The sequence below is a fragment of the Anthonomus grandis genome, chromosome 6, assembly GCF_022605725.1.
Source record: "Anthonomus grandis grandis chromosome 6, icAntGran1.3, whole genome shotgun sequence".
NCBI lineage: Eukaryota > Metazoa > Arthropoda > Insecta > Coleoptera > Curculionidae > Anthonomus > Anthonomus grandis.
This window is the reverse complement of record NC_065551.1, coordinates 23,444,859-23,472,332: the sequence shown is the minus strand read 5'-3', so window position 1 is coordinate 23,472,332 and position 27,474 is coordinate 23,444,859. Positions and strand designations below refer to the sequence as shown.

General features: G+C 30.0%; 1 protein-coding gene across 9 annotated transcripts in view; it reads left to right on the top strand.

Annotated features, from left to right (window-relative positions):
* The window catches only part of LOC126737091 (mucin-17-like), a 53,379-nt gene that overhangs the window by 13,229 nt on the left and 12,676 nt on the right, over nt 1–27,474 (top strand). For all 9 annotated transcript variants that reach the window (XM_050441801.1, XM_050441802.1, XM_050441800.1 and 6 more), the window contains exons 3-6: nt 19,253–21,763; nt 22,294–22,470; nt 22,988–23,419; nt 23,501–23,686. In XM_050441801.1, coding sequence (XP_050297758.1) covers nt 19,253–21,763; nt 22,294–22,470; nt 22,988–23,419; nt 23,501–23,686 — 3,306 coding nt within the window. The remainder of the gene's footprint in view (nt 1–19,252; nt 21,764–22,293; nt 22,471–22,987; nt 23,420–23,500; nt 23,687–27,474) is intronic.

Sequence of the window (27,474 nt, the reverse complement as noted above, 5' to 3'; positions counted from 1 at the left end):
AATGCCCATATAAAGATTAGTATATAATTACAGACTAATCCTAATTTCCTTTGACATTTCAAATTAAATTTGCATTGCGAAGGATGAAAACCTTCAAATAAAAAATTGAGATGATATGCGATTTATGTGATTGAACCTACGTTAGGTTTCAAATGTCAGTTTATATGAATATTTATCATTTAATTTAGTTACACAATTTACAAAAATGAATTCATAAGAGTATTTTATTATATGCATTATTTAGTAATTAACCAGATGTTTTTAATAACTATTGAAGCTAAAAAATATATATAAGGGGCTTCTCTCCTTTTTTGGGCAATAATTTCCCTTTAAATGTCAATCTATATGAATATTAATAAACTAATTCGGTTACACAACTTTTCATTAGAATATTTTATATACAGCATTTATTAGGTAAGTTAAACCAATTTTGCAATAAAATACATACTAATTAACATTAAAATAAAAATATTTTGGTCTTTATTGTTCTTTGGTGATATCAAATTCAGATAGTTCTGCTTAAGCCGGCCGCACACCTAAGTTACAAATGTGGCGCCACATTTGTCTTTCGACATAATTTCGTTCAACATTTTGTACATTTGCCACAAATGCGGTACAAGCACGCACATCAGGGCTTAATTCTGTTCCGCATTTGTAGCCATTTCGTCGTCTTCTGATGACGATGATTTTATGATGTGGCAATTGTTAAGTCAAAACCAAAGAAAACGTCGTTACTGGGTTCATCCCTATAATAATGGTTGTTCCAAAAAGGGAAATTTTGAAGTATTAAATCATGATGATGAATTTCAAGCTTACTATAGAATGTTACCTGCAAAGTGTGGTCATATAATATTTCTCTACTTCTTGAATAAATAAAATGGTTTGTGTAATATGGTCCTTCATTTTTATTAAGGAGTAAACACAAATGCGGTGTGGCTTCAAATGCCGTTTGGTAGCAAATGCATCTTAGGTGTGTGGATCCAAATTAAGTAACACGCGCGCGTTAAATACCGTCCGATATATTTGTGGAAAAGCATTTGTGGCGCAACATTTGTATCGTAGGTGTGCGGCCTGCTTTAGATTTAAGTGGAGATCAGAATTCAGTTGATTATCAAAATCTACGTTTTGACGTAGATTTATTTCGTAGTTCGTATTTAAATTGATACATAAAAACCTAAAAACATAAAAATTAGTTATTTTAAATTATCTTTTAATAAATTAACTTGTTTTTCAAAATTAAATTAGAAGAAAGCATACTTAAATGCATATTATTTGGCTTTCTTCAAACCGCTATGCAAATATCAGGTCCCCCATTAAGAAAGTAAAAGTCACATATTAAGCACAAAATATTGCTAATAAAATATATATCACAATATGGGCAGTAAACGTTAAAAAATATTTTATTTTCGGTTGAACACGTCCATGTCTTCATCCGGTGAAAGTTTTAAATACTTTTGCGACTTCTGTCACTCATATATAGGATCTTGTTAGTACCTCGTTTTATTTTACTCTTTAAACAGTATAACAATTTAATTATCGACCCAAAGTATATTAAAGAATCATATCGTTTATTATGCAACAAAATTGAATTTAAATAGTTTGGGAACTCGATTATGTAAATTTAATATTTTTCGGCAATTACACCGAAAAAAAACACGAAATTTTGAAACGTTTTATAGTTTCCTTTGTAAATTGGATAATTGGACGATAATCTTAAAATAATTTAACCGTCAATTAGAGTTTTAATTTGGCATTACGTAATTCGTTGCGACAAATTTTATTACACGCAAACAGGCTTAAAAGGTATAAAGGTATGACAGTTTCTGGGTTATGGGTATTAAATAACTCGAAAAAAAGATTAATGGTTTTAAAATGACTGAATTTAATTTAGTTCATAATAACAATAATCCTTTTATTTTTGAAATTAGTTTTTATTGAGTTTTTCCACCTTTTCTATCAAACATACAAATTTCTCACTAACGCAACTTATGTGTAACCTAAATAAACTCCTCGTGGATTTTTGAATAAGGGATGTTACTTATATAATATGTTTTAAATCATAAAAATGCAAAGAAATATTAATAGATTTATGCGATATACCGTATACGCTTTTTATGATTATCTGATATTATATTTGGATGTGGTACTCTTAAAAGACTTTAATTATATTATAATATCTTTTATAAAAATTTAGAGAAATAAAATTATTGCTGGCTTTTTAAGAACAACTATAAACGACGTAGACCTGACTTTAATTATAAATTAAAATTGACAGAATTTAATATTAATCCTATTTATCAATTCGATGTTATATTTATGTTTTGACCATACATTCTCAAGTTACTTCTCATTTTATTTTTGAATATTTGTCAGTATTTATATCTTTTGTGAGTTTGAAATAAATTTTCTTATTTTTTATGAATATATTCTTCTTATTCTTCCGCCCAAAGCCGTTGACAACTAGATATGTTTCTATTACTGGATATATAATGGATTATTTTAAGCCGTAGATATTTTAAGTAATTCTTTTTTTTTCAGATATTGGCGTGTTTTTTAAAATTTTTTCGGGCATTTGATGTCAAATTTGTGACATATTTTTTCAGATCTTTAAGGTATTTTCAAGTGATTTCTTATTTCGTAATCTTATTCATTCGTTTTGTGCAATTTTCGATATCTTTTAGTTAAATTTGAAGCAATTTCTCATTTTACTCAGCATTACTCATTTACTACATTTTTGTCTTCGTGGAAAATATTATTCAGGCTGTTTTGAAGAATTAGGGATACAGAAATTTTAACAAAATCTGTTGAAAACCAACTCAGAAGAACTTACCTAGATCTTTTAACCAAGAGTTTTAAAAAAATGCTGTTTTTTTTCAAAAATTTAAAACAATTTTTTTTTCAAGGATCTAATGTTATTTTCTATATTTTCTTGGCATTCCAAACAACTTTTCATTATCTTTTGGGTGTTTTCAAGCGATTTATCCCTTTATTCTTCCATATAAATAATTATGTATTGCAGGGATTTAAAATGAATTTATATTTCGGGCATTTGGTACCCGTCAACCTAAAGTGAATTAATAACGAAAATAAAAGAAAAACCTATAAAAAAATATATTATTTCAAAAATAGTTTTGCACGAGTGTGCGCTATAACTCAATATAAGTAATTAGTGATTTATTATAAGCTTGAAATAGATGATGAATTATCTATTCATGAATTCAATTAGAACTCACAGTATTCAATATATTTTGATCATTTTTAATAACTTTAAGGTCAACAAATTTTTGCTGGCCTAATAATACTTTTATATACAGTGCATTTTTTTTCATCTCGGGTCATAGGGTTTTACGTGTAATATTTTCAACCCATGTCAGAACCTGTTCTATTTAATCAATAGGATTGAAACTTGGAACAAATAAAGTTTAAGTTAACAGACTTTAAAAAATCCCATTATTTTGCAAAAAAATTTGTAAGAAACCTATTTAAAATACGTTTTTCTGATGAAAAAGTTTGCTTTTTCTGCACCTCGTAAACTTCATTAAAAATTATTTCCAAAGCAGCTAGACTAATACTAATATCCTATATAGAGTTATTGTCTAGCTATAATCAAACACTCTGCATATTATTTTAAAAATCCTTGGATTCTTTATAATTTATTGCAATCTGATTACATTCAATTCTAATTAAAATTCTCTTCAGATTATATGGTAATCTCATTTATTTTTACAAGAAAAAAATCATATGCTTAAGTATAAATAAAAATTCTAAAAGATCATTAACATTTTGGTCAGTTTCACTTTCAACAATAAGAAATGAATAAAAAACCAATAAAGCAGCTAATTTGAATGTATATTAGGGTAACCATACGGTTATTTCGCCTAATGCCGGTTTTAGATGTGCATTTTAGAAATATATAACAGATTTCACAATTTAAAGGTTAATATAACCATTAAAATGTTCGCAGCAAAACTCGTTTAAATTTGGAAATTCTTACGTTTCTATTAAATTATGCCTTTTTTTGAAAATTATGCAACGTCATTATTTTAAATGCCTCTTACTTTGTTGCTAAGACTGAATGATATACAAGATCTATTATAAATACCTACCCATCTTTGTTTGGCATATTAAAAGTTCTTTTGTTTAAATATATGACCTTTTATTTAATGCGTTTTTTACATTTATACAATTTAACAATAAATTTTAGCCAATTAATTCGATGTTGTTTAGTTGGCAGCTTTAGGTCTAATTTTATTAATTGTCCAATGACGTCCACTTCATATATATTCATAAGAAAGCCGCAATTTTAATATACAGTTAGGTTTATTTAATTATAACTAAATTCACGTTTTATGTTAAATAAGACCTTTATATTATTTAAATAAATGAGTAAATTGCATCTTAAAAATGTCTTACGTTATTTTAATAATAGGTTTTTAAAAATTTAATAAAAAAACTGGTTGCCATTTAGAATGAAGGGTGGAGACTTTTAAAATCAATATTTAAAAATCCAGGTTAGTATTAAAAAAAGTAATTTAAAAGTCAGATATTGAAATAGAAAATCTCATTGAATAGAAGGAAAAGTAAATAATGTTTTTGAATAGGTGCTAGTTAATCGTAAATTCCTCATCAATTATTATAAAAATAATGAATATGAAAAAATTGCTTTTCTTTCTATATGTGAATTTTCTTTTTGAAGTATAAGTATAAAGGTTATTTTATGGTACTCAAATAAAGAAATTATTAATTGCAATAAAACATAATAGTATTATGCTTTTTAAATTACATTTATTAATTTCTTAATAATAAATCTAGAGCTATTAATTTATTTTTCGTTGATAATGGATTTTTTATTAGCTCTAAAAATAAATTTTTAACTGATTATGATAAAATTTGTCAAAACTTTTTTTAATAAATAAACTCGAATAATTTACGCAGAAAATATTGCAGGAATTTCTTTTTTAATTGCTGTTTTATATATTTCTAGCATTATTATAAGAAGTAATATTAATCTAATATATTTTATTTTTACTACTAATTAGTGAATGTTAAAAGCTTTTATATTTTTTCTTAATGTCATTTCATTAATTATAAATAGTTTATGATTAGTAGCTGGCCAATTCATATTACTACTACCAATATCTGGACTCACTATTTATTTTTTTTACGTTTTTTAAATGTGACGAAATTACGGAAAATTTTATGACCATGAAAAATAAAAATCAACTTTCGCAGCATTCATAATCAAAACGAGCTCACCATATATTCACACTAGTAGTATATTTAATATTTACATCTTATTATTTTAACTATTTATGTTAGCTTAAATAAAATAAATTTAATTTTATTATAGAATAAAAGTGTCATAAATTTTTGACAACATGCTTGCTCTTACATATTATTTTAACTAAATTACTTAACTAATATTTCTCGGAAAATTTAAGTTATCTTAAAAAATTATTTCCACTTGAAAGGTTTAAGATTAAGAATTACTTATAGACAAGCAATGGAAAATTTAATGAATTTATGCAATTTTTTTAAAGTCATACTTTTATTTGCCTCTTTTTAAAATTAAGTAGAAAAACGTAAATGAAGTAATTGCTGTCATCGATAATTTCAATTAAATAAATGTAAGGTATTTAAGATAAAAATTAAATAAGATTGTAGAATAAACTTAAATAAGAATTAAATAAATGAGATTATTACAATCTTTAACGAGCAATGCATTAATATTATTAGCTTTTTCTTGTAATTTATGCAAAAGTTTTTCTTTTCTAGATTATACTAGATTATTTCGAAAGAGTTTTAATTCCTTAGTTTTAATTATAGGTCTTATGATATATTTTTCATATAAGTTTCTTTAAACGGCATACATTTTCTTTAACTATTAGTTTTTTTTTCTGTAAATACCTTTACCCAATCTCAAACCTGTAAAATTCCTCTTTATACAAGAATATTTGCCTCGTTTCGTTATTTTTTATTTAATTTTTTAAGGTATGTTATTTGGTGCTTAAATTTCCAGCACCTCCTACATCTTTTTATTCAAATAATTCAAGATCTATACTATAGATATAGATCAGAGAAACAGATAGGTCAAAGAAATTTTTACACCTGTAAAATGGAGAATTTTGGACTACTATTATAGGAAAACTTTCGAATTTAAATAATTTGTTAATATCTTAATCTTAAATGATTAAATAAGAATGCCCAGAAGGGTTCTGGTTAGATACTCGGGTAAAAAATCCCAATAAAACTGGATTTCAAGAATTCCCTGAGTCTTGTAACTCGCGTAGATCTTAATAACTTAGCAAATAAAATATTTTAAGACTTTTAACTGTAATTTATTAAAAAAAAATGTTTAAATAATATACTTGAATAAGTGCTTTCATATATTTGCTTAAAAAAAATTATATTTGCTTAAGAACCACAATTTTTTTCTATTGCAATAGTCCTAAAGATGACCTCATAAAGGTGGAAACGTCGACCAAAACATAAAAATCTATTGGCTGCAGTAGATTTATTACCTATATCCAACAAAAAATATAACCAGCTTACAAATTGCACGAGAAATAATTCATATATTACTTAACTCATATTTCTCAGAAAACTTGACTTATCTCAACAATTCATTTCCACTTAAACGGATTTAGATTGAGAATATCTTGTAGAAATATGATGAAAGACTTATTAACTTTATCTAAAAAGCCCATGTTACCTCATATTCATATTTACTTTTCTTGTAAATTAGGTAGTAAAACGCAAATAAAGTAATCGCTGTCATCATAATTTGCAATTAAATAAATGTGAGACATTTTAAATTGCTGTAAGTATTAATTTAGTGAGTACGCTATACTTGTTTTCTATTAAGATTAATGTTGAAGCAAATCTATAATTTTCAGAATTACAGTATCTGGGTATTTTTTCCATGAATAAAGAATAAAGATATTTATTTTGTAAATTTTTTGATAACATTTTAATTTATTGGTTTTTATCAACTACTAATCTTTCTTGCTCCTATATATCATTTATTAAGCTGTATTTGCATTTTTATGTACGAAGTTTTCTTTTTCTCTTATTCTTTCTCTTTCAGTGATTTTTTGCTTTACTCTTCCACTTTCGTCTTGAAACCAAAATTAATTTAAAAAATTACTTTTATACAGGGTGAGACGGAAGGTGAGTATTGTACACGTAAAAATTATTTTAATTTTCATACTTTTTTATTAACTTGTTAATCTTTAAATCTTCAATCATCGAATAAAAAATACTTCAAAAATTTAGCAGTTTTGGAAAAACATCCTATAATTCTCGTAGATCTTCCAAATCCTATTAACAACGGTTATTTTCTTGATATATGCAATGACTCACGTTCCGCTATAGTATAGTTCAATGCAATGTCATAAAAATCATAGAATGAAGGTATACAAAATCTCGCATCTCTTCAAGTTTTAGACATTTGGTATTTTTTGTCGTGAATTTTGGATTAAAAAATCGTTACAGTTAAGTCTTGGAACTTCCTTACTTGAAAATGTTTTATTTCATTGGAATTTGAGGAAAGCAATGAGATATATTAATATTTCTTTGTAAATTGAAAATTTAGGTAGTATGTATAAATATAAGACACTTTTAATGCCTTAGCAATCCCAAGGTTTGATATAAAAGTTTGATATAAAAGGATTTTAAAGGTGAATTATTATTTCATAGTGTTTCCCAACTAGTTTTAGAGCAAGACTGAGAGAACGTATTTTTTTTACGTTTTTAAAATATACTACCATGCCCCTTAGCAGTTATAGATGCTTTTATGGGAAAATCAATTTGACAATAAACTACCTAACAAACCAGAATTCAATACAGAAAAGGATACAGCACCATTAACATTTGTTGACATATAATCTAAAATAAACTCTGCATATATAAGGATAAAGATCATTGATATGCATCCTCAAACCATGTGAATATTTAAGTGAGTTTACTAATCTTTAGCTGTTTTCTGCGTAATTAACATTTAAATCACCACTTATTACAATAGAATAAGGTGGTAATGGACTATTTCTAGTTTAAAAATAAGATCACAACAAGAATTTAAATGAAGATATGTGCAAATAACAAATAAATTCAGTAATTCACCAGTTACCACAGAACATCGAAATTTAGCTGCTTACAGAGGCATACTTTCATTAAAGTAAATACTTTAATGAAACATAATCATTCCAACTATTTCTTCATATCTTGGTCCTTCTAACTTTAAAAAAATATCAACAACTTACCATAATTATTAATAGAATCTTAATTAATTACTTTTTTTCCCAAGGCATAAAATTCCATAAAACTATTTTAATTTATTCAAAATCAATATTGTAAATAAGCTAAGGTATTGCCTGTATTTACTGGTATTGGTGCAAGGACATTGGCGTTACAGTTACCATAAGACCATTAAATGGTTATATGGGTAAAATAACCTTTCATTTTTCATTTTATGTCTCTATTGCACAGCTTTAGGGTAACTGTCTCACTCTTTCTGCCGGACAGTCGGGTGAACTGAATAACGTTTTTATACACTAGAATTTAAATATCTAGATTATTGCATTATGTAAGTTATAAAGCGTGTTTCAAATAATCAGCAAAATTAAAGTGTTTTAATATATTATAGGCCTTATATAGAGAAAATCTTATAAAAACAATTATTTTGTAAATGACAAGCGAAGAACATTTTAATATTGAGTACTTTTAATTAAGCTGTGAAGAATCCTGACATTTAAAGTGGTTGAACATTCTTAAATAATTTATATCGGAATCTCTTTTATTACGCAATACGTCCATGGAAGTTTTATATAATCTACTCTAATCTAAAATTAATTTCACGATATATCACTCTCGTAAATAATTTATTTTGCTTTAAAATTTTTTAATATAAAAGTCGATAGTTTACGGTTACATCAGGGCATCTGCCTTATTTGTTCCACTTTAGTGAACGATATTATTAGCGATTTAAAGATTCAATACGATAAATTAAACAAAAACTTATGACGAAATTACTTTCACTAACAAAATGAGGTGAATTTTATGTTTTTGAATACCGTCTGCGGTTATTTTTTTATATGAATGGCCATTTATCATGCATTTGTTATTCAGTGTATTCTTCAAAAATTCAAATACTTATTGGCTTATGTAATTATTCGTTTTATTAACAGTTTATCAGCGAAGGTTTTAAAGCCATAATTTTTTATGAAGAACGGTACTAAGTATTGAAACTAAGGATGAGACTTTTAAGAATTTTGTTACAATATGTTTTTTCGATATTTATGTTTTTATAATTTATTCTGGTTAGTTAACTTGAAAAAATCTATACTTAATTTTAATAAATAATTTCTCAAGTTACAACATAAACTTCTTCTATTACTAGAAACTAAATATGATTAATATATAGATTTAATAAATAAAAGTTACCTCGATTCAATAAGTTTAGATACATATATAATATGCACTGTTATTTATTAGTTACAAAAATTCAAACAATATATATTAACTGAAATAGGCATAGAAGGGGTAAATAAACAAGTATGAGTTAAGGTCGTACTTTGATCAGTTAGGGTCAGTAGAAAATATCAGTAAAAACTATATCAAAAATGTATTAAAGATATTAAAAATTAATTAGAGATTGTTTAACAGAAGCACAGTAAGTTCTTGTATATACAGTTTTTGGGGTATCACGCTTCAGGGAACCATGATGAGATAAGAGCTTCGCTCTAATCTAAGTAAGCTAAAATATATAATATGACTTTAGTACTTGATTTAACTAATTTGAATTAACACTTAACTAACTTGAATTAACACTTATGCACAAAATTTCAAAACTTTGTAAAAGTTCAATAATCTTTATATATCGTATAATAGAAAATAATTGACTAACAAACCTCAGAAGCCAATTTAAAGAGTTGGAGATCACTATTTGTGAAGAGTATAGAATTCACTATTTGTGAAGTACATTGTATTTTCAAGTCTTTTCAATATATGTTTTACTCTAAAGATTTTCTCATGCCTATTATGCATAGGCTTAGTCTGGAGTAATAATTTGTATAATCGAGGGGTAGTCCTATTTGTCAAGTAGCTTGTGATAAATAAAACCATTTGAATGGGTATATTATTTTCCCTATAGTTAATACTAACTAAACCTAATATCAAATTCCAATCAAATCGGACCAATAGAAAAAAAGTCTTAATAGTCGCGTGGCCTTAAAACTCAATATTTCAAAATTTTGTAAAAAATCAATAATTGTAGCCTAAATAAACCCCAAATATACAACTTCAATTAAATCCGACCAATGGGAAAAAGGTTTTGATAGCTTAAGTAAACCTCAAATACCAAAATACATTTAAACCGTGTAAAATGGAATCACATAATAATTACATTAAATCCTGATTACATTTTTTTCCATTATTACGACCCACTCTATTGTAATTTTTCTATAGCAAAATGTCATGGATCCGTCCGCTGTGTCGCATGAACGGTAAAGTTTATGACGTCAAAACTTTGCCGAATTATCACGGCTAAAACAACACGATTGTATAAAAGATATGCATATATGGATTGTCCAGAATTTCTTAAATTTTCTTATAGTAATTCCCGTAAGTTTTAAGCTATTTTAAGCATTTTATCAATGAAATTAGGAATGAAGTCAATTCGATTTAACCAATTTGACGCCACAAGGAAAAATTCGCCGTAAAAAGGTGCCATTAAAATTGGTTAAATGATAATCATATACATCAAAATCGACCATTTTCAGACGATGTCTTAGGGTATAACAAGGTTGCTTTGAGAAAAGCCATTCTGCAGGGTTATTTTTAGCGATTTTTCGCGATTGGTATGTACATACTTTAGTGGAAGAAATTTACTTTTAGGGTACTTGTAAAAATGGTGAAAAAATAAAGTTTTAAGATGTAGTAGCAAGATGAATGGCGTATTTGCTCAATGGGTTTTGATTCATCTATGACATACAAGATGCGCACAATTTATTTCCAAAGTAAAAAAAAATCATAACTCAAAAACTGTTTTACTTACAAGAGTTGTTAATATAGAAAAATATTCTTCTTTTGGCTCTAGGTAACGCCACAAAAAGTTATTAAAAGTCTTTGATAAAAATAGACAATTAGGTTATTTAAAATTAATATTTACTGACCCTATATAACTGGTAGCGTTAAGATAAATACGTTGTTTTATTTAGAAAGAATTCAGTGAGAATATCACAAATTTTTTAAATTTTCGATGTTAAAAAAAGCTTTTTGCATGCTAAAAATAACCAAAAACTGTACAGACACGGTCACGTGAACTCTCATTGACGCCTTAGATTTCATAAAATTCAAAGAACCATTGCAACCTGTACTGAATTCCCATAACAAAAATAAAACAAATAAAAAAATATAAATACTCAAGTTATAGCCACATAATTCTGGATTATAAAAAGGTAAACATCGTTTCTCTATCCTAAATATAACGTTATAGGCGCTTTTGTTTAACAGGATCCGATTTTCGGCGAGGAATCCTAAAAAGGAGAGTCTGCCCATAAGAGGTTTGCTCTTATAACAATAATTACCAAAGCGCCATTAATAATGTAGAGATTTAGAAAATTTACTAAAATAAAACAAAGTTTTAAGTATGTGGTGTAAAATCAATTGTCCTATATTAGATCTTTTTAGGGTTATAGGGGGATTTTAATTAAGTCGTAGACTTTTAGATCTAAATTACTGATTTTACATTAATTCATGGTTATTGTACAAGAATTAAAAAGAATTATTAATTAATCACATAGCGAATGCTGGGTATGCAAGAAAATTGATATGAATATGATACATTTTGGCTGGTCATTTTACAACGGCCAAAAAGATCTCCAGATCTTTCACTGGTTTATTTTTAGGAAAAACTAAATATTCTTACTTATTTAAAATTAGATTTCAAATAAAAGCAAATAATAAAAAATACTATTGATAAGGTTTAAGAAACATCGTATAATCAAATTATTAAAATGTAATTTTAAAACTTTCATTGTCTTTATTTTAAATTGAGCTTGGCGTTTCGATTGGGAAGTATCTCCTACCGTTATCAAGTGTAAACCAGTTTACAAAGGTAGTTCGAAAATTAGATTTTAGAGGTTTAGCCAATGTCTACCAATTTCAAAAGCACAAGAAATTGATGCTTGACATTTTTAACTCCGAATAAAATATTTTTCAGCTAAATAAGATATTTAATTATCCTTTAAAACTGTCCAAGATTTGTGTTCTATTTGCTATTCAAATTCTACGTAAAATTTTACATAAAATCTACAGCCAAATATTTATGAAAATATTAGGAGGACAAGGGAAATGTAAATAATGGGTAAAATAGGAAGAATTTAACTTTTTAATGTAATTTAGAAATAATACTTTAATAAGCCTTGGAACTTACAATTAAAACAACATGATTTTTTTTATGCCTTTTTGTCGAACAACGTATCTTTGCTTTTAAAATAAGCCTCAGGTTCGTCATTGGAGCTAAATTTCTTTCCCTGAAGCATCTTTTTAAAATCAGAAACCCAAAAGTCGCAAGGAGCCAGATCTGAAGAATATACGGTGCATTGGCAAGCAATTCAAGGATTAATTCATTTAACTTCAACATCGTTTGTATATATGGTGCACATTTATTGTTTTAGCAAAACAGCACTTTTTAATCTACATATATGGCCATTTGGCTGTAATTTCCGCCTTTAAACGTTCCAACAGCATATGTTGATTGCTATCGATATTTTTTCCCTATTTGATACATTAATTAGAAGCTATGATCTTTCTGGCCGAATTTTGAGTCTTTGGTTGTTTTGTTCGGCTCGTAGCCCTCACGATTTTGAGGTTTTTTTTTAAATATTATCGGAAGCAAAAGCCTCATTTGAGCGACTAGGACATTCGGCATCACTTGTGTCTGTCTGAAAAATAATTATTTTTGATTGAAAAAGTATAATTCTAATTTATTCAGAAACATTTAAATAAAGTTACCAGAAATAGAACTATAAATATATTATTATCCAATAAAAAAAATCCAACTTTGCTTTACAATGTATATAATAAATAAAATGCATTAAAAAATGCAAATCAAAATATTTTCAGGGGTGCATTATTTTTTTTCTACCTCTTTAAATAAATTTGTTTCTTATTTTATACACAAGCGTATATTATATTCGAGCAATGAACTTTTCTTTCCTTTATAATAAAACAAAAATTATAAAGTATGTTATAATTCAGCCTGATTACGGGCTGCTTATCCACAAAAGCGAATCCTCGGGTTCAGGTTCAAATAACTAAATTATTGTCATTCTTTAAAAACAGATTTGATTCATATTTTCACTTTTATTACTTTAAAAAACTTTCAAATATTAATCGTCGATTATGCTGAAATAATCACACTCGCCTCTTATGTACCAAATACGGATTAACACTGTAGGATACACTTACAAAACTATTGCAACAGTAATTGGAAAATTAAAATATTAATGTCTAGCCTAGATTTTATTACAATACATTAACGCTGCACGTTTACCAATCAACCACCAAGCGGGTTCAAGGTATTCGAACATGCACAATCCCCACAAACGTATATTTAATTCGCCTTCTTAAATTATATTGTTTTACTTTTACCACCTTTAATAATTTCATATACAGAGTGTTTTTCTAATAAAAAAAATTAAATTTTTTTTAAATGTTTCTCTCATTAATGCAAACAACTAATTTATTATAAGAATAAACTCATAGAGGTCGAAATATAGACTGAATAAATATATGTTTGTTTAAGAGTGCCTTATAAGTAATATCAATATTTTTTCTAGTTGAAAATTATTATAAGAGTATTTAAATTTAGAGTTCTATTTGTGATTTGAACAACTTACAACCAAATGCCTATCGATAACTTGAGTAAGAAGGGAAAAAGACTTATCTGCCCTGGCATGTATGCTTACTAAGATTTTAAGCAACAGGTACATTTGCTACTAATATCAGAACTTCCAAGTATGCAATAATTTCAAATAATTTTAGTAATATATTGCAACTGCTTATAGTGTAATAGGCAAAAAGGCAGTAGATAAGTTTGAATTCACTTGCTTTTAGATTTTAAAAACTAAAACAGAAAATTAGAGATAAATAAATCCTAAAAGATATGATCGAAGAAACTATAATATCTGAACTGGAACTGGAAAAACATTAGCACCAAAAAGTTAATATTATAACAAGAATCCTCATTAACCATTTGGTAGTTACATCACAGTCCCTTGAATAAGATTCTCATTACATCGATGAATAAACAAACATAGGTGCAGAAGGTTTTCAGTGATTTACCATTTTCTATTTTTTTTTAAGGGCATGAATATTTAAGAAAAACGTGGAAATATTTCTATGAAGGAGATGATGAGAAATGAGTCCGAAAAACAGTAAAATCTAAAGATGGTCCTTCATAATCGATAAATAAAGATTTTAATAGCCCTACATATACAAAAATTCAGTTTAAAACTACTTAATAAGAAGAGATATAGAAAGCTTTACCTTCTCCTACATGAATGTCCGCTCCTTCTGATGAGGTACTGCTATATGGCATCTGCTTTATGCCAACAGTTGACTATAAGGGTTTTGTGACCATATGGCTCTCAGAGAAGAGTGTGAGAAGTCTAATGGGTCTACATTAGTAAACAGAGGACCTATTCAGTATACATAGGCCTCCAAATGAAGGACAGTTGCGCATGCTTGAGTGGTGAGAATTACTTGTCTAGTCTAGCTACCATTCTTCTAATCTGAAGTATTTGCTGTATTACAATGAGGATAATAAATTTTAATCCACTAGTCTCAATCTGCTCGGATAGTTGACCCATGATTATGACTATTACGAACAAAAAAATGAACTTCAGACGTATACCGGAGTGTATTAAGGTTCTAATGAATAAGGCGGGCTGCTGGGTTCATCTATACCTGGCTACTCAGGTAATGCTGTTAACATTAAACTCCCTTGCTAGAGATCTACGAAACTGCCAGTAGTCACTAAAGGCTCTGCTCTCAGAAGTGTCATTACTTCAGGAAACATCTGGCATTGGACAGATAATATGTATCTATCTAATGAGTATTTTAACTATACACTTATACTTGCACGTATTGCAAACCACCTGGAGAGCCGTTGGTATTGAGAGCAGGAAATAATTTGAAACCACGTCATTGGATAATGTTGATAGGCTCTATATGCTAATATCTGAGTAAGACTTACAGTTTACCTAGTAACATTAAACTTCTCAAGCACCTCGTTGGTTGTTCCGAGACTATTAGCCTCTGGTAATAATCAGTGGGGCATGACGGGTCCATGAGGTGATATATATGCACAAGAAGCGTGGAATGGATTATTTCTTTTTAACAGAAATAGAAAAAAAAACTAAATCTTATAACTTGGTGAGAAGTATCTTGGAAAGTTCTGGTTAAAATTTATCTAACAGTTATATAGATTAGATTGAGCATTGACAAATATTCTTTTCTACTTAATCGGATGTTCTTTAAAGCCTCCAAACTGTTTCGAAATCTGTCGTTTTAAATATATTTCAAAGGCATGACCCTAAATCCTTCATATATCTGGCTGGTCCCAATCACGTTCATGAATAATTTTGTTAGTGTTAGTGGTACTGAAAACGAGTCATATGAGTGTTGTTATATAAAATAATTTTCAAATATGAAAGAAAAAGACAGGTATGACAAGGCGGCCAACAAAAAAGGATTTAACAAAGGCAATTGACAAGAGAACTCTGTATCAAAGATAGTGATCATTAACAAAGCGGTGTTATGTAAAAGGGGCCCATAAAGTTTTTTATTTTAAATGCAGTACCCAGAATATTACTCTCTATTACTACTCGACATATATTGATGTACAATGTCTTATACCAATTTTCAACTGTTTCGGAGATATTAAGTATTTTCCGACTTATTGCAAAAAATCGTTACAACACACTCAACACTTATTTCTCATTTTCGTTTTGATAATGGGACAGTATAAATAAACTATATCAATATAACTTTTTAATTGAGATTAAAAAAAATAAATAAGTAAAATTGTGGTTTCACTTTGGTTTAAGATGCTTAACCTTGAAAATTATTGTATATCAGCAATTATTATCAGTGTCATACTGGTTTGAATTTCGGTAACTGCTCATCTGAACAATGGCTTATTTAACAGAAACGTACAAAATAATAATTCAACAGGTATGGAGATAGCAACAAGGACACAAATGCAAGCTGTACGCTTATTCCATGAAAAATTTCATAATTTTTCTCATATATCCTAATGGACGATAAGTAAAATGAAAAAATAGTTTAGCGAGCCTGGACATGTAAGCCATATTAACAAAGCAGCTGCGAATGCAATAACTGATCATACCAAATTGAATATTATGGTCTGGTTTGAAGAAAATTTACATACTTCTGGTTAAAAGTAGCGAAAATATTCGATGTTAACTATTCATCGATTATTCTAACATTGAAAGAATAAAAATGCGTCCCTATAAATTGAAACCAACTCAGAACAAGAACGGATTTTTGTAAAGAAATGATAGCAAAGTTAGATAACAATGAAATCCAATCAGAACATGTTTTGTTTTCTAATGAGTGCACTTTTACACTTCTATTATCGACCAAATTGCCACTATTGGTCTAAAGAAAATTCTCACTGGATAAGAGAACAACATACCCCATACCCCTGAAAAGGTCAATGTTTAAGCCGGATTTGTTGAAAATCACATCATAGGTTCCCTATTCATCAATAGCAATTTGAATGGTGATAAATATTTAACACTGCTCCAAAATAATGTCATGCCCAACTTTAAGAAAACCTATATTCTGATCCAGCAAACCCACAAATTTCAGTTAATATCATATGGTTTCAGCAAGATGGAGCACCATCCCAGTACCAAATTAATGTTCGGCAGTAATATTTTTTAATCGGTGGGTAGTGGGACGAGGACTGATAGAATGGCCAGCATGATCCCCTGATTTTACATCATTAGACTTTTTTTTTATGGAGAAATGTCAGAATAAATATTATCTACAAAATTAAACCCCTCGACTTAGTTGACTTAAAAAGACGAATAACGGTTGCGATTAGTTCGGTCACACCTGAGATGTTGAGTAACGTTAAACGAAATTTCTATTTAAGATTAAGATGTAGCCAGGACGTTCGTGGTGAGCATATTGAAGATCTCCTTCATGACATCTACTACAATTATTTTTTATTGTTTAATTAAGATATAAACAGTATTATTTATTGTTTTTTTTATTGTGTTGTAACGAATTTATGTAAGCAAATAATTTTCTTTGTTTTAAATGTTAATTTTTGCAATAAATTAGGAAACACTTAACATCTCCAAAGCCGTTAAAAATTGGTATAGGTATGTTGTATATTGGTACATTGTCCATGAAATATGTCCAGAATATTCTGGAAAATCAAAAAATTGGGTAATATACAGGGTCTCGCATTTCTAATATAAAAAATTATATTGTATAATTTTTTTTGTCCAAAAAAAAAAATACCCATTGATGGATCTGAGCATTTTTCAATATTGCCATATACATATCCTAGAATATATGTTATCTATGATATTTGATGATAAGATTATATTGATTTTGAAATGCCAATATTTCTTAGAAAACTAGTAGGTATAGCACATTTAAAAACAGAAAAGGTTAATTTCCAATAACAATTGTTCAAATTAACGAAAAAAAAATATCCGGATTTGATACTTGTTATTTAGCCTTAATTCATCCAAATAAATAATTAATCTGATAGCGATATTTTCGTGCGAAAGGACACAAGTCAACCTTGATAGTTAAAAGCGTTGGGTACCAAATAATTTAAATATAGATCACAACCACGTCATTCATTGTTTGAGGTTGCTACACCAGTTTTTTTTGAAAATGTCAGTAGTTTCAAAATAAATTAGATGTTTTGTAAAAAATAGCTTCAATATGTTTATAAAACACACTGTATGCCTTTTTTAATGCATATCCAACTCTTACAATAATAAAATCAAATATCATATGCAAGCGACCTTCATGGATCATTAAAATGTTTTTTTATTCCCTCATTCGTAGCTACTTTAAATAAACGCTAACGGAGCAGTTATCAATTATTTCTTGTCTATATGTAATTTCATAAAATGGCAAAATGGCATGGCAAATCGATCTGTTTGAATGGAATGTAAGTCGGCTAATAGAAAATGCTTATTTATTCCTGCCAATTGTACCGTAAATTTATTTATGAATAACGTGTTCCTAAAACTCTTTTGTTATTTCATAAATAATTTAAACATTTTTTATAGTTGTTATTCAATTTCCTATATTCTATTGTATGAAATATGTAACAGTGGAAGGATAGTTAAACTATTTAAACACTAATAAATCATGCGTCCTTAATATGTGTAGATTATGTAAAGAAAATAACATTATTTATGTGATTTCCTACAATATCAAGAGCACTATATAAGAAAATGTATCATTTACTTGCAAAATTCCACAACATTCACACATCAGAATTGGATTTTTTGGGTGGAAATCCCTCGTGGCGTCTCAAGAGAAAAAAACTGTATAAAAAACAATTATCATTTGTGTACTTTTGTATTTATGATTTATTCTGTTTAATATGTACTTTTTGGCAAGTTTCTCCTTTTTGTATAAAACTTTATGCTAAATTCCACATAACATCGTTAACTATAGCAAGATTCTAATCATAGTTTCTGCAACATCAATATATGCATAATTCATTAACGTAACCACCTATCCTTGTATTTGACAGTTCAAGGCCACAAATTACGTTAACTTCAAGCAGCAAATGATAAAACAATGAACGTAAACGTGTATCTACTATGATCAATCTAGATAAAACCATTAACCAATAGAGATTAGTTTCGATTTTATTGTTAAATTTACTTTCACTTCAATGGGTAGCCGATACAATTTTTTGTTACGTGTATACATTTATAGGCTCGAAGAATAAACTGGGCCACTGTACTAAGCAAATTATTAGTTTCTTATATTAAACAGTAATTACCGCGCAAATGTTTGTTTAACTGAATAACTATTCTTCCAGATTAATAAATAGAATAATTTGTTTAATTACCTTGGGAATTATTTCCTATAGAATTTATGTGTAGCTCATATAAGAAATTATTTAGACAATCATTATAATTATTAGAAACATATAATATAATTTTTTTTGTTCCAGAATCAAGATGTAACAAAACAAGAACAAACCCAAGCACCCAGAGGCAGAGGTCGATCCCGCTTTTCATCTACAGAAGAACTTGCTCAGATCCAAGAGCAAACCCCCCGCACCACCTCCAATAGACGCGCCTCCACTAGAACCAGAATACACTCCAACAATCCCAAAGCAGCAGCAGATCGACGTGCCAGACCTACAGAGTCGTCCACCTCTCGAGGATACGCTGTTGAAGAAATCAACAATGACTCTCCGATAGAATCGTTTAGACGGCAGAGTAAATCCAGAGTACTGCCCGACGATATTCCCACTGTTACCGTAGCTAGAAGACCGATAGAAACGAGTACTATAAACGCTGTACCTGTAGAAACTCTTGGCTTTGGAAGTACTGCAAGAGCAATATTGCAAGCAAGAGGACAGCCGTTACCAGTGCAAACTACCACTCCGGTGGTCAACGAGGAGTATCTTCGAGCTAACTTTGGTAGTACTATAAGATCATTGGCTGCTGCCGCCAGTAGAAATTCCGCACCAGTACCATCAAGGCGAGCACCAGCGCCTCAAAGGGCTGTATTCCGCTCCGAAACTCCGATTATTGATAGAGATGATATTCCATTGCGACGTACTTCTTCGAGAGGGGACCCTCTACCTTCACTGAGGGGCTCTGACGTTAACTTAGATCGGAGTTCTGTAAGAAATGGTGGTAGAAGCAGAAATTCTGAGCCCAGGCCAACCGAGATCAATCCGGAACCAGAAATTAATAGTTCAGAACGAACCATAGTAGAAGATTTTGTTCGTATTGATCCTGAGGAGAAAGAACCACAATTGGTAGAAGGATTACCAGAACCACTTGAAACAATTACCGAATTACAAGCTTTTGAAACCGTTACATTACTACCGGAAGAAAATGATGATTTTAAAAAAACTTCTAATGTAGAAGTGACAACAGCACGTACTACTTCCCTTCCAACTGTCAGAAGAGTGGTGGTCAATAATAGAAGAACTAACGGCAGAACTAGAACTCAAGAGGAACTAGAAGAAACAGTCTCCAGGGGTAGAGGAGGCTCCCGAACAAGAACAAGAATAAGAACCGAAGAAGTTACAGCTTCGTCAAGAACAAGGGCAAACAGACGCCGATTTGATGATGCGGAAGTGGCAGAGAGTCGGAATAGAGGACCGTCAGTATTCACTGCTGAACAGTATGTAACACCTAGGTCGCGTACTGGAAGAAGAATTGATACTAGATATGAAGCAATACCTCAGGTAGTTCAGTCAACTAGTGCAAGAAGCAGAAGTTCAGCTCGTAGAGTTGAAACTACTCCTCAACCTACAGAGAGTCCTAGAGGTCGTGGCAGGGGCAGAAATTTTAACAGTGAAACAACGATTACTACTACTACTACTTCGACCACTACAACTACTAGTAGGCCGAGTAGTAGAAGAAGCAGTAGAGTAGAAGACCCTGCCTTAAGCAGAAGAGAAAGTGTCGTCAGAGAAACAACTACATCTTCCGGAAGAAGAACAAATACTGCTGATGATAAAGTTGCATATACGAGAAGATCTAGTAATAGAGCCTTTAATGAAGAAACTATTCCAAGTAGAAGAAGAGGAAATGTTGAAGAACGCGGCAGAGAAAGGAATGTTCGTGCAAAAACGCCTTCACCTAATGTTTCAGAGCCAACTGTAAGAAGCAGAAATAGGGGAAGTAGATCTGAATCACTTGAGCTAAAAAAAGAATCAGGTAGTAGATCCTTAGAGGTAACTCCTGGACGGTCCAGAACTCCTTCAGCTAAACAACTAGAAAATGTTGAACAAACTACTATTTATTATGGTGAAAAATCGCAAAGAACTGAGGCACCAGAAATAACAACCATTCTACCAACAGAAACAACTCTTTCAGTAAAAAAGTCTAACATCAGATCAAGAAGTCGCACTTTAAACCCTTTAAAATTTGATGAATCTAAACTGGAAGTTTTACCATTATTTGAGCGTGAGAGTAAATATGTAAACTCAGCACGCCGAGGCCTCAGATCAAAAGCACGTTTTGCTGATGACCATATGGACGTTAGTGCTACGGAAAACGATGTCAGATTTGTGGAAAAACCGACTACAAATGCCTTCACACGTATGACCGTGACAAGAACCGAAAGTGTCGAAGCTAGTACTAGTAGAATAAAGTTGAGTAGTAGAATGGCTGTTAGTACCACTACCCCTAGTGCAATTCAATCTACAGAAGCCAAAATAAGTCCTTCTGAAACTATTACAAGATTAGTAACAAAGGCACCTCCCAGGATCAAAGAAACTGTGGTTTCTGAAATAAATCAAGTGACATCAAAAAGTACCATCACGAGAAAAAAGAAGGTGCCTAAGGCAAAAGTTAATGAGGTTCTTTCAAGAGGGTCCAAAAAGTCCGAAGTAAAATTAAGCAACGTGGTGAAGAAAAAAGGTTCAGATGAAGACGTCGGAGAGGACGATAACTATCCAGAACCATTCAAGGCGTTAATCCAGGCTAAAAAATTAAAGGTAAGAAACCCATAAAAAAATCTACTAAATAATTCTTCACAACCTTGAACCCGTTCAGTGAGAATTGACCTAATGATCTCGATGGCTCGATTCATTGTTACCGTCTTCAGCTCGTTTCTTCGGTCACGGTCTTGGAAACAACCTGTAAATATGCCTATAATAAATTTCCCAGTTATATAACAGCTGTTTAATTTAAGACCGTTTGATAGTTTTATAATGGTGTTAGTCGTTAGAGTGAGAGTTTAACGATTTTACTTTCTCATAGTTTAAAGTAAATGAATCATTTAGTTCTTTGGCTTTTTGTAGATGTATGTATAGACTTATGGAGGCATAAGTTTATTTTTATCTGAGGTTGAACGATCTGCAACCAAAACAAATATGCCCTTTCCTTCTTGTTCTACTCTTCTTGGTGATTATGAAATACCCCTTAAGCCCTTTACCTTTGATTGATTATTTGGTTTTATTATCTATTATGCAAATGATTAAATTCGGTTTGAATAGCAAATTCTATATCAGAATATTGATTACAGGAAGAGCCAAGGTCTTCTCCAATACAATCTGCAGCCAGAATCACTACTATGACGCCGCTCGTGAAGGTCGTAAATACAGAACGGATATTCGTGACTTCTGGTGGTGCTTCAAGAAGTTCTTCGGCAATCACGCCTGCCACGGTAGCATCTAGGAAATTGCAGAAGCTTAACGAAATCGTAAGCTGTTTTCTATATTAGATAATTTTATTTATTTGTATTGAAATATGCGATAATTTCAGTAATTTTTGAATGGGTTTGGTCTTAAGTCGAAGTAATCGGGCGGGTTTTAGCTGCGGATCAAATATGTACTTTCTCTTTCGTGAGCCCAATAAAAAATTACTAAAGCGGGGGTCAACATGTTCCAATTATATGGTGTTTTTATTTTTGTTGTTCATATCTGCTTAATCTGGTTGAACCAGTTATTATTTAAAGTTTACTTGTTTTCCTGCAGTTAAAAAGAGTTAAGTAAGGCTCGTGGTAAATTAGATTGCTTTCGTGATGGTGGTGTAATGGCGTAAACAGCCGTCAAAACACATGTCGCTATTTTAAATAATTTTGTATGCAAACGTTTAATGGAAATGGTCTTTTTGTTGTGTAGTTTAAATAATTATATACAACAGACATAATTTTGTAATTGCATTCTTTTTTTTAACTGGCCAAAATCTAATTACCTAATTAGTCTATTTTTTTTTAGTCAAACGAAAATGAAAACGAACTTATACCTAAACCACAAGCAGTTTCAACAACCCCTTTTACAACCAGACCAACCAGAGCTCGTCAACTACCAAAATTCTCCGAAAAACCAAAATACTCATCAAAGTCTAAAGAAAAACTATCTAAAGCTTCACCGAGAACCACACAGTCCCCAACAAAATTTACAGCGAAAACCACTACAGCTCCTAGAAAGACTTATTCAAGAAACAGTTCAGACTACCATTCAAGAAGGAAGGTGTTGCGCTCTACCGCAGAACCTCCCTCCACCACCCCAATAAACATAATTAAAGCCAACAAATTCTCTGCCAAGTTTGTTAAGAAAGAAAGCAAAGAAATAGGAAATGCTGACAAGAATGCACAGTCCAAGGGTGAAGAAAGAATGGTTAAGCAGTTGGACGTATCACTTATTCAGGTAAAAAAAAATTTGTTGGAATCTTGTACATGAAGTATATTATTTATTATTGAATTTTCTTTATAAAAATCATTTTTTTAGAACGCAAAACCAATTACACCAATAAAAAAACCAAATACAAGCCGCTATAGTTCACGGTTCCGTAGCGACATCTCCACGAGAAGTTCCGTATTAAAATCAACCACTAGCGCACCATTCTACATTCCTACGATTCCTACACCCGCATACGTACCAACAGTACCGACTGTCACGCCATCTACAGTACCGGTAAGTAAATATATTTCTCTATATTTAATCACTTGTAAAATACGGGATGCGGTTGCAAATAAGGTGTATTAGGTTTTGATTTTGGTTTTAGAAAATTTATATTTTTTTAATAAATAAAATAGTACGCCTATTATATAAGTTACTAACTGAAGTTTGTGTTTGTTAAGGAGAGAGTGATTTGGTCAGATCACAGACCGTTTGACTTCACCTGGTATTTAGTGAAATGAAGACACACACTAGAGAATTTAGGCGTTCACCCATCACCTAGTACACATTTTTAACGATAGATTTAGGTTATGCACCCTTAGTTATCATATTTATTTGTTTCGCACCATTTTAATTGATTAAGGTTTAAGCGACTTAATGAATGTACTTGGATTATGGTAAATAAATTAAATGTGGTCTACAAATGCTTATTATTTATTAGAATATATTATATTGCGTAGTTTAGCGTAAAACATTAATATTTGTAATAAGTATGTTATGTAAAATATGTACTAACTGAAATTATATTAAATAATATAGTGTTCACCTATGTAGTGGATGAAGGAAAATAATGTATATATCCAGCACTATTATATAAGGTCTATTTCTAGGCTAGCTAAAGTCAAAAATAAATTACATATACAGGGACGTTTTCAAAATAACATGTTGTTAATAAAATTTGGCTAATAAGTCATGATTTGACTAATTTTCAATCTCACTCAATGTCAAACAGTCATTAATATTTTTCATGTATTTTTTTAAACTTATCTTTATTATTGCACACTTGTAGCTTAATAAAATGCCTTGACCTTCGTAAATAATTAAATTTAATAATATATACACGTCGTACTAATAAAGATCTTGGGTATCGAAATCAATGAGATTTCTTCTACTACATTTCTAATAACTACAGTTAAATACAAATTAAAAGTAAAGATTGAATTTTTATTTATCATCGGCAAGCACAGGTGTAGAATTAAGAAATCGATAAAAAGTTATCGTGACCCCTTTAACTTAGAGCTTTGCCGATGAGTTTCTGTTTCTGCATTTAAATGCATGTGTATTTTGGAACCCAAGGAAGACATTTGCCAAACGTGTATATGTTATTAATAATTACAAAGTGTAATGATCATTAAAATTCCGCTCTATATACACAGATATCAACGAATGTACTCAAGTGATATATTTAAAAATAAATTAAAATAAAAATATTTTAAATTAAATTATAACATTTCAACTTAAAATTACATAAAAAATTAAATTATGAAGATGTTTGAGTAGCTTATTCCACTATGATTGAAACATTAAAAGTAATGAGTTAAAGTAAACAAAAAGATTCTTTTTCTTTATTTTAAATTAAAATTATCTTTTTAAAAAAAGTTCGACAATAAAAGATCATCATGAAGTGTTCATAAATATTACTGTCAGGGATAAAATAATTTATGATTATACAGGTTCAGGATGACCCAATATTTTATCAAAAAAGTAAATTGCTATTTTTTCCAGCTGTAATATAATATATATTATAACTCTTATAATAATAGTATTAATAATAGTATAATAATATAACTCTTAACCCTCCCTTGGTAAGGTTGGTAATTGTCACAAGATTGGTAAGCTGGAGTATAGCATACCCCAATAAAAAAACAAACATGTTTCGAATATTAACTAAACATTTTTGAAATATTATCAATAAATAATGTTTTTGTATTGGTCTGAAAGTAAATAAAAATAAAACACATGACAAATAACCAACCAAAAAAAAATTAAATGTTTATTTTCAAAGGACCTACATTTTTACAAAAAATTCGAACAAGACGCACCCAGGTATTAAAAATATATTATTTTAAAAATATTTACTTAAAAATTAATTTTTGATTAAGTATAAACTACAAATAACTAAAGAAAAATATAAACTAATACATTGCTTTATGTTTTATTTTCTATCTATAGAGGTACAATTGTCGCATGTTTGAGCTGCATGACTCAGGCAAACAAATTTATTACAGGCCCTACAAGTGTAAAAAGATTTGCGATTTTTATTTTCTTGGACATATATAACACCTTCTGGAAAATCTTTACCTTTTTGTGTCTTCTCCAACTGTTGTTGGGACAATTTTCCCCTGTATTTTGGAAATCTTACGTCGCACTACTAGACACTGCTAGACTTATTCGCGGATTTTGCAGTCTACTCATTTGGAACGGTTTTACTAAACTCAAAGATAAATCTTTTAGAAAAAAGCGCCGTTTTAGATTTTTATTCGTATTGCAATTAAAAATTACAAAAGCGTTTATAGCAACTGAGTTTAGTAAGGAAAAGAATAGAGTTAGTGGCCACCTGCGGCTATTCCTTGATACACTATAAGTGGCAGACAATTGATCTACCATATCTACTCCTCCTTTTGTCATGTTGTAAAACATTATTATTTCTGGTTTATTTTGGTCCCTAGAATCGGGATCAATTGTGTTGTTATGATGGAGAGTTGATAAAAGAAGAACATTTCTATTTTTTTTTGGAGTATAAGAGACCAATGTTACGTCTGATTGAAATGCAAATTTGGAACTTTTTTCTTCTCGCTTTGTTGTGAGTAATTCGCCAGGAATTCCTCTTTTATTTTTTCTCAGCGTCCCTACTTAAGTAAGTTTATATTCTTTTAGTAACCTTATTACCAAGTCATAACTTGTAAACCAATTATCAAACGTTATGTTTCGCCTTGTTCCCCTAATTAGTTCTACCAATCGCAGAACTATGTCAGCCGGTTTGTTGCTAAGGGCGTACGGACCTTTGGGCTGCTGGCCTACATATGCTTCTAAGTTTAGTACATAAAATGTTTTTGAGTCTACAAGTGCAAATACCTTGAGGCCATATTTAGCTGGCTTGTTTGGTATGTACTGCCGAAATCCGCACCTACCGCGGAAAGACTCAAGTTTTTCGTCTATTGTTAAATATTCCGAAGGTACATAAGCTGCTTGAGAGTTTTCCACAAACCGATCAAATATTGCCCGAATTGGAGCTAGTTTATTAATTTTAAGTCTTTCCTTCCGAGAATCTTTATTGTCGAACCTCAGGCAGCTTAGTAGGAACTTATCGTTGCTCTAAACATGTCTATACCGGATCCATCGCTAGCCCAAAGCTCAATTAAATTTAACCTACTAGCCCTAAAACGACCACACATATATAGTAGGCCAATAAGGGCTTTCATTTCTAAAGCTGTTGTTTGTTGTAGGATCGATTCGTCATTATAGTTTTCAAATTTCGTTTGAATTAACCGATTAGTACATTCAAGTACAGAGTCAATAATAAGTTCGTCTATAAAAATATTCCAACAATCAAAAGGGGTTTTGGCCTCTTTAGCAACACCTTTTGGTCCCGGAAGATGGATAATAATATTTTCCTGACGTGTACGCACAGCCTTATTTCCTGGATTAGCTACCCATTTAGTTTTTTTGTCAACTCTCCATAAATACCTTGACTTTACTTCAGGCGAAAACTCCTCGACAATGTCATCTTCTAATATTTCTTGCTCAGAATCAGACTCCTCAGAACGCTGGCTAACGTGGTCGTCAAACTCGCCCTCAGAGCCGGATTCAATGGGCTCCTTATCAAGTATTTCGGGTACCTCTGATGAATTATCCGAAACTTCCCAAAGCCTCAAAAACTTTTATTGCTCTTTTTCACATGACCATCGAGCAGACATAATATCTACAAATGAAATTCAAGGTAAACAAAAAATATCAATAGAGTAATAATAATAATTATTATTATAGGTTTATAACATATTAATATTATACATAATTATTAT